General features: G+C 35.5%; 1 protein-coding gene across 1 annotated transcript in view; it reads right to left on the bottom strand.

Moving 5' to 3' along the window:
- Positions 1 to 9,604, bottom strand: part of KLHDC1 (kelch domain containing 1) — a 28,827-nt gene continuing 19,223 nt past the window's right edge. The window contains exons 11-13 of the mRNA XM_010842241.1: positions 5,708 to 5,792; positions 3,849 to 3,901; positions 1 to 1,470 (exon numbers count right to left, since the gene is read on the bottom strand). Of these exons, the coding sequence (XP_010840543.1) occupies positions 1,284 to 1,470; positions 3,849 to 3,901; positions 5,708 to 5,792 (325 nt within the window). The 3' untranslated portion in view covers positions 1 to 1,283. The remainder of the gene's footprint in view (positions 1,471 to 3,848; positions 3,902 to 5,707; positions 5,793 to 9,604) is intronic.

Here is a 9,604-nt window from a genome sequence, read left to right as displayed (position 1 = left end):
TTTCAATACATAAATAGAACTTTTACACATCCAAAATACAGTACATATATATATAAAATATATCTCTAAAATTCAAGAAGATCTACAAACTACTGTAATTTTCATTATAAATTACACATTTACTTCAATATAGAAATACATTTAACATTTTAAATTGCAGAGCCAACTTGCATGGTAGTACGGTAGAGAGTAATTTTATACACCGAGTTTTCAGTAATTCCTTGTTATTAGTAATCCAATGGATGGATATGACTGTGATATATGAAGAACTTCTTAATTATGGCAAAAGTACTATTTAAGGACTACAAAGATAAATATTCATGTTCCATTTCTTTATAGGGAGTTAATACTGAAAAGAAATGGGAAGACAAGGTATTTTGAATATCCTGGGTCTTGAGCACCAACTCTGTAGAATGGTGTGGGCCGAAATGAGTTTCTAGAAAGATAAATTACTAGATTATCATCCCATAATCATTTCATAATTTACTGAAGGTTACTTTTTATAAGTATGTCCCCAAGACAAAATGTATTTTAAGGTGTATCAAAAGTTAATAACTATACTGCCTCTCAATATGTCAAACCCTGTATGATAAATCTCTAACACTTTCAAACATTGTCTTTATATATACAGAAAAAATGGGACAATCTAACAACTTAGAGGTGACAGAAAGACAATTGAAGACATTCATTTCCCTACTCAAATAAAGACGACCAAGAATACTTTACTAGATAAATGCTAAAAGGAGTTCAGTATTTAATCCCATACCAGTGCCTGCCTATTTTCTTGTTTTGGCCAGTTACATTAGTTATTTAAGGAGAAGTTCTTTAAATAACTGAATTACTTAGTGGGAAACTTTAGGTGACTTTAAAGTGACTTGAGAAAAATCTATTCTTTCTGAAAGCTGACATGAGGTGTTTTTATACAACTATTTGTCTTTATATTAGAGAATCCCTAAGTCCTTGGGGGTAATTTCTTACTCTTCTCAAATTTGTATAATCTTTCCTGTAAAGAGGACACAGTGAGTTAAAGTCTCTGACAATTGTACTTATTTTCAGAAAGTAGATTTTTTCCTGCAACTTACAATTAAATTAATTTACAAATATAAATATAAATTAATCTGCCATTAACGTCTTCTTCCCATATATCTCATGCCATACAATCACTTTAACATAGAATTTCTGTTTCAGATTTTATCTTCTAAATAAAGCCTCCAATTTGGGGGGTAAATATACAGTCTGATTAAAATGTTTAAACATATTAAACATAAAGCATATATAACAACTTAATTGCTACTGATCCACTGATATTTATTTTCTGTTTCTTCTTTTTGGGCTCTTTGTTCTTCCCGGTGATTAGCTGCAGTCCAAAATGTTATTTTTTTGAGTACTTGTTGGAGAAGTTTAGGAGGTAATAAAGATATCTGACTTTCTAAAACTATAGCATTTTTACCAATGCAGTCAAGGCATGACCTGTAAGCCAAACATAACAGAATTATTACTTTTTGAACCTGAACTTATAAAATATTTATAGGCAAGTATTATAAAAATAAAATTATAAAAATCTCACAGGATTATGTACTCCCTTTGTACTGTTGTTCTTTCCAGAGCACCACATTACTTGTGTATTTTTATAGCACAGTGCCTGTCTCTGACCAAAATCCAGTTACAACTTACCATGCATACTGTTCTTTAAGTAAAAAAGATTCAGACTTAATTTCGAAGCATGTTAGTCTGAAGCAGACCCCGTTTCACGTATTCTTCCAGCCCAATAACCATTTATTCTTCTCTGAGAACTGTCTTCTCCATCACCCTGAGATGCAACACTTTGCAGCCATTTCATTCACTGTAACCCGACCCTCCCTGCAGCCTGCACCCAGCTCCAGAAATGACTTCACTCAAAGGCAGGCATATCCAGTGTCCGATACTGCTTCATCTTCCCCATCACTGCTTATCTCCCCTTACAAAGCTTTGCTTTGTGCTTTTTGGAACACCAGTTGTGTCCACAAACACTCCTGCTTCCTCTGACTTTCTGTCCTTGTTTTAAGTGAAATCTAAGAAAACTGCCTTCTGCGCAGCCTTCTTGAGAAAAGGGAACAAATGTCCCCTCATCTCCATTTTTATAGCAGATACTAGTATGCATTCATTCTCCCTGCTCCTCCCTCCTGCTTCCAGGCTGCAATCATTTCACCCTCCGGTGCTGCCATCTGTTAACCTCCTGCTCATTTCCCCCCACTGCTGAGGACTTTGGCCCTGGGCTCATCACAGTCTAGTCCCTAGACTGATTTTAACATCTCTGTGGAAAACCCTTTTTACTCTTATGACTTCACTCTGGACAGTTCACCTCTGAAATCTTAAACTTCTCTCCTCCTCTTGGACCACAACCTTATATTCTTTTAACTTTTATACCCCTTTCCTCCTTTGACTCTTTCCAGATCTCCAAATAATAACACCCGTCCGGTTGTAACTTTCTTCCCTAACCAGCCTGTCCATATTCATTTCACAGTTTATCCATGTGCATTCTCCTATCCAGATGCACTTCATTCTTCATTCTCTTGCCAACAATCTCTTTCTTTCTCCACTGTCACTCTGTTTATACCATCCTGGCTAAACTCAGCCAGCCATCTCCTTTCTGCACTTACAACCTGGCTGCTTCATGCTGGAGAAAACCACGTTTCTGTGGATGTGGCATACAGATTCTGCTCCATCTCAGCTGAGCCCCCTGAGTGCTCAGCAGGACAGTGTTGTGTTCATACATCCCTCGTCAGCATCCGCTCACCGTCTCCTCAGCAGCTGTGGCACACCCTCACCACTCTTAAGTTCATAGCCTTGCCTCTCCTCCTCCTCCTCAGACAACCTCGCTGTCAGCCAAAACCTCCTCCGTGCCCTGCCCCAACCAACAAAGCCACCTATTTTTATAGCTATATTTCCTCCTTTCCCCATTATTTGAAAAGTACTCTTCCTCCAGTCAAGGGATAATTCTATTACCTCTTGCTAAAATCTCAAGAGCCTGCTCCATTCATTTGCCCTTCATTTATTGTGTTTCCAATAGCTGACTCGCTAATGGCTTCTCGCATAATCATGGAAACAAATACCCTCACTCCTCTGGTTGTGGTGCTCACCCCCAGAAGTTATCCTGGCTTCCCCCTTACGGTACCAACGACGTCTTAGTACCGCCACACTCCACGGCACTTGCCGACCCAGATGCTCCGTGACCTCCTCACAGTGGGCAGATGCTCCATCTGCAGTGATCTCCCCCCTCAGTTTCTGCGCTCTGTTACCTCCTGCTTCATCTTTAACTCTGCTCACTCTCTTGTGCCTCCCTGTCCTCTGCCTCAAATGCTATGAGTTCTTAATGCTCCGTTGTTGGCCCCCTGCTTACTCTCAAAACTCTTCCTGGGCAGAGCTGACCCACAAAGTCACACCAATAACTAAACAACAACTTTGGGGTTAAAAGAGAAATTCTATATACTAACTGAGACGCACATATATGTGTCTAGTATTAGACACTCTGATATTATACTCTAGTATAATACACTCTGATTTCAGAAAAGTTAAAATATGAAAAAGTTGGGCCTAGAATCAAGGAAATACACTATGTTTAATACTCCTACATGAACTAAATTCAACTTTAGAAACAAAAATGTGACTACACTGTATATTTTAATTTTTAGAAATTACACTGGCGTATGGTTCATCATTACAAATTTGGTTATACTCTTAGGCAGCTGTAAACTTAAATTCAAGTGATAAACTACTTGAAAAATATTGTAACACTTCCCAAAAAGGAAGAAGAAAGAAATGATCATATATTAATAACATATATATTTTAAAGTAATGAATTTTCTTACCTGAGTAATGAATAAGGCTGTGTTTGAAAGATCAATAAATCATTACAATGACCCTAATCAACATAAAAAAGGAGTTATCAAGACTTTTAATAAAAATAACAATAACATTAATAACTAAGTATTTCTATTTTATAAATGTAGAAGAAATTATGTAAAGCAGCAAATAAATCTCTAGTCACACACACACAAATATCTACATACCTGCCTAGCTATACAAACTCTGCGTGTATGGTTACAATTTTTTCAGTGACCCAACTTTTAACTAAGCACAGCCTATATAACTGCAAATGTTTTTTTCTTAGAACATGGTTTCAAAATGAGAATGGTAGTGGTCTTCAAGTTTTTTGTCTTTTAAGCAGAACTTTTTTTCCACATGACTCATTTTAAAATCTCTTTATTCTGTCTCCCTTTTCCAGGTGATAGATTCCCTGGGAATTCCTAATTTGAAAATCACAGATTTGGATGATTTTTTGGATAATGACTCATCTAAAAGTTAATGGGGAGGAGTCAGCAAACATTTTTCTTATCCTTTCAAATAGGTCTTTAGAATTTCACAATTTATGATCATGATTTTAATCAGAATTCATATGTTAATGATAAAGTTTGTATCCTAAATAAATAGAGATTTCTAGTGCCAAGAAAACAAAGACAAACCAAAAAATTTGCTTTTTAAATAAAGGTAAAGTTGTGGTTTTAATCTTTTATTAAAGCACTGAGTTCTTAGCCAAAGAAAGTTCTAAAACTTTCACTATACCTAACATTTGATTTGGAGGCCCCAGAACCTTACAGTAAACCAAATTCCCAGGAGAAAAGCCACCTTATTTCAGGGCTTGCCACTCTGTGGGAGCAACTCTGGAGAAAACAATGCCTGAAAACGTGAGAGGGCACTGGGGCTCTTGGGGGCGGGCTTTGGCTCAAGAGTAGCCCACCCCTGCCAGCTCCCAGCGTCAGCCATTCCCCAGCGCCTGATGCAAACCAGAGCAAGCAATCCTGAGCTCCTGGTCCATCATGTACAGACTGTGCCCATCTCTCTGAATTTCCCAGGGTGCTAGGAGGGAAAGGAAAATACTTTCCAAAGTGAAAAGTGAGAGTCAAGTCCAACTCTTTCCGACCCCATGGACTACACAGTCCATGGGATTCTCCAGGCCAGAATACTTGGGTGGGTAGCCTTTCCCTTCTCCAGAGGATCCTCCCAACCCAGGATCGAACCCAAGTCTCTCACATTGCAGGCAGATTCTTTAACAGCTGAGCCACACAAACTACAAAATCTACTCATTTATTCCTTTGACTTAAATTTTATCAGATTTTAAAATAAGAATGCTTTAACTAAACTCAATTGTAAAACAGGGGTGGATAAAGCAGTGGCAAAGGGAACATAAAATAGAAATAAAATATAAACATTTCAAAGTAGTTTCCTCATGAAGGGAAAAGCTAGCGTTGATAATGTTCCAGTTATTAAGTTAGGTAGCAAATTTCAAGAGTACTTATACTTAGTAGTTTACATATACATTATATGTATTCTTTTCATGTTTACAAATATTTTAAAAATATTTTAATTTGATAAAATTATAAATACCCAGACTATGGGAAGGGTCAAAGAGAAAAGGAAGAGTCATCTTTTTAAAGCTCTTCTTAATAACTTGACTAATGTTAATAGACCTATTTTGATTTATCAACTCCAAATATCCTGAAATGCTTCACAAAAGTCACTCATTCTGGAGATTAATCATACAACGGTGTAACATTTTGTGCCCTTCCATATTTTTCAATGTGAGAATATCAATAATCTTTTTGAACAGCCATTTAGCTTCAATAAAACAATTACTCAGAGAAAATATTTAGATACGAAAATTTCTTACTGTATCCAAGGAAAGTAAATCATCTTTGCTCCCGCCAAATACCATTATTTCATTTTCTTTTCCCAAACAGGCTGTGTGCCATAACCTGTGATTGAAAATTATAAACAGTGACATACTATCAAGGAAGAAGCTGTACATCACATATAAATCAATTTTAAAGTGAACACTCTAAAACTGAATCTATTTCAAAAGAGGCATGATTGAACGTAAGCCTGTGCCATATCCTCAAAGAGGTTAGATTTTAAAGATTCCTCTAGAATCATTAGAGACTTAAGTTCTAGGGTTCATTAAATCACATTATTTCAATGAAAGAGATGACTCCCAATAACTTTTTCATATTATATCCTTCAACTTTTTTTCTAACCTCTTTATCTCATAAATAGTATCACAAAATAAAACAATTTTAAAAAGAACTGACCAGCCTATTCCATAAACAGTTTTCTTATTGCTATCTGCCATGGCGCTATTCTCATCATTCTCTTTACATTGTCACATTAATCACTTTGGGTACAGAATACCATAACATGTTCCTCATTTGTCTGTCTCTAATCTCTTCCAGCTACATAGAGCTGATAAATAATATATTTCAAATATTTATTGTTTTTAAACATGGATATTTCCTGATCAGGAAGCATCTGTGCCATTGTTCTTAGCCTAAAATTTATGATCAACAGCTATTTCTTTTTCTGATAAATTGTAATTCCTTTCTTTTCACAAATGACCCCTCCCTCCAACTTCAGCCAAGTTCATTCATTTGTGTCCCCTAAGAGAAAAGCTTATATCTCTTTCTAGGCTTTGGTTCACCCTGTATCTTAGGTTTAGAATGAGAAGTCATTCTCTCAGAGCCTAAAAACAGGCTCAAAATCCCCAGGAAGCATTCCAAAGACCACCCAAATCAGCTCTGTTACCCTCCCTGCTCAGCACCTTTCAACATTTATGTGCTTATTTTATAATATCTTAACTTACATTTGAAGACAAACTGCTCTATCTACTACTTCAATTGTTTGATGTAATTTGTTTTCTAACCCCCAACAAAAACTCTATAAAGTCTTTAAGGTCAAAAATGGCCCCAGTAGTGTGCCCCATGGGTAAAGCCAGTGGTGCCTGTCAACTCCATGTTCAATGATATGTTGGCCACAGTGGAAATCAGCAAATTAGGATTTTTTTTGGTTTTGTTTTTCTTGGAGAGCAGTTGTTAACTATGTACCAGCACACCACTGGAATTTGGGTGATCTAATTTTATGTTCTCCTTAAAAATGCTTAATAAGGTTTTCTGCATCCAGTAGGTGCTCAAAAACTTCTGACTAACAAAAGCAAACACAAAATATGAGCATAATTAACTCAATACACAAATTATTTCAGAAAGAGCTAGAGCATCTAATGTTGTTTTGGAAATGGCTTGATAGCTCATATTCATGTATGATTTCATATTATTTACCAAAAGCAATGTTACGTTTTTATAAAATTCAATGTTTCTGGGGGTCTAACTCTCAGAAAACAGTACACATAATTTCTCACTTTTAGAAAATAAATGAAAAGTTTCACAAAGTCATTACTTTGTTTCTGAGAGTAATTGATTGCTTTCCTTAACAGACCAAATTGCTGAAGCAACAGATGCCTCCCAACATGTCTTTTATTACCACACAACTATTTTTAGTACATTAATTCTTTTTTTTTAATTTCCACAAGTGCAAACAGTGGGATTGTGTACAATTTGTTAAAATAGTTTTCTCAAACAATCATGACACATTTAAGGACTAATGCACTTGGAACTCAGAACAGAACTGAGTCATTAGAAATTTTGTTTGGGAAATACTCTGCCCAATTCTCCAACTTGTATGTTAGAATATAAATTGTATAGATCTTCAGCAACACGCAGATTATGTTGTAGGATTGGGGACAGGGTTTTGAGGAGGGACTGAGCAAAGGAGACAGCCCTCACAGGAAGGAACAGCTTAATTTTGAGAAGAGAAAGCCATGTGTAACCTTGGCAATACTCATGGGATCCAACAGTGCTCAAGGCTCTACATATCAACTCTTTACTGGACATCTTTTACAGAAACAGAAAAGGGACCTTGCTGATAGCCACCTATATAGATGATCTGATATGATTACGTAGATGGCTATTAAGCATAGTTTATCTAAAGTGAGACCTAGTGAACAGTGTGCTAGACTGTAGGACAGTGGTTCTCAACCAGGGTCAATTTTGCCCCCAAGGGGACATCTGACAATATCTGGAGATATTTGATTGTTATAATACCAGGTATGTGTGGCAAGAGGGAGTGGGCACAACACCACTGGCATCTATTATATAAAGGCCAGAGATGCTCCTAAATATCCTAAAATGCACAGGACACCCCTAACAACAAAGAATAATTTGGTCCAAAACGTCAGTAATAACAAAGTTAAGAAACCTTTCTGCAGCATTACAAGAGGAGGATTAGGCAGCTTACCTTTCAAATTATAACTTGGAAAGGTTTGCACAAAATACATTTTGATGTTAAGTACATTCTTACTTTCATAAAAACAATTCGTATATATACACTTATGTATGTTCTCCTTACAGTAAACTGTATCCCACCTGTTCTCCTCCTCACCTTGTAACCTGAAGATAGATCTGCCTCTGTCTTATCTGCCTGAGGGGAACTCTGGCCTGGACTTCATCATCTCGGAATACTGGAAAGCCTTTCCTGCCTTGATTTTGGTGACATCTAGCTTGCAACCTGATGTTTTTTCTATAGACTGATAGTTTCTGTCCTCTCACAGCTGCTCTAAACTTATCACCTAAACATTCTAATAAAGCATATGATTTACATGACACATCAGTTGAGTTCAAAGAAATCTCTTCACATAGCTCAGTTCTAACTAGTATTTTACTGATAACAGTTGTATGGCTCTAATTACTCATTAAGGATTTAAATATTAAACAGGAGCAATGAAAAATTAAACACATTCTTACTACCACTGTGGTCTATAAGTAATGCATTCACACAGACAACTGGAAAAGAACTAAGAGCTCATCTAGTCCAACTCCCTCATTTCATAGATGAAGAAATTGATGCTCAGCTTCTTCAAAGTGACTTTCCCAAGCCAAAAAACTAAGTGTTAGCTGAGCAAGGACTAGAACATTGGGTTCCTGGATTTTAATATAAAACTCTTCAAATTAAACAATATATTTCAAAAGACCCAGAATTGCTAATACATTCCACTGAATTTTTATATATAAGAATATAATAATCACATATGAAGTTATGATAAGCTCTAAATGTATTGTGCATATTAATATATACACAATGTATATATATTTTCTCAGGCCTTTTTCTCAAGTATGTTACTTGTTATTTCTTAAATTTCTGAAATACATAACATTAGGTTATGCATTAATATATCATTAATTAGCTTCACATTAATATAAATAATCTATAGTAAAAAATTCTGGAATACATGACATGAAAAGGAATAAAACTACTTGAATCTCCTATGAATATATCTTCATTACATTCAATCAAATTAGAAAAAATAAGAATTACAATATGAATGTGATTTTCTTTGCAGTCTAATAATGGTATATTTTTCTACAATTTTTTACTCTATAATATACCACAAGTAACTAATACATTTTCAAGAAATTTACATTAATGAGTACATCAGTTAATAAAATAATAATCTGTCATCTACTTGATAAACATGAAAGCAACTTCCTCATTAAATTTCTATAAACCACTTCAAAACCCAACTACTAATAAAGCCAACCTCATTTTCATCTACTTATTAAAAATATTAACATTATATGAGACTTTCAATTTCTTAGCCTTTTCATATTTATCAGGCAAGATTATGCAGTTAGCTAAAAGAGTAATACTTTCAAATATACAAATATGGATAGAAACTGAATAT

Source organism: Bison bison, unplaced genomic scaffold (assembly GCF_000754665.1).
Source record: "Bison bison bison isolate TAMUID 2011002044 unplaced genomic scaffold, Bison_UMD1.0 scf7180017864174, whole genome shotgun sequence".
In the NCBI taxonomy this organism is placed as follows: domain Eukaryota; kingdom Metazoa; phylum Chordata; class Mammalia; order Artiodactyla; family Bovidae; genus Bison; species Bison bison.
This window is presented reverse-complemented; position numbering and strand designations above follow the sequence as displayed.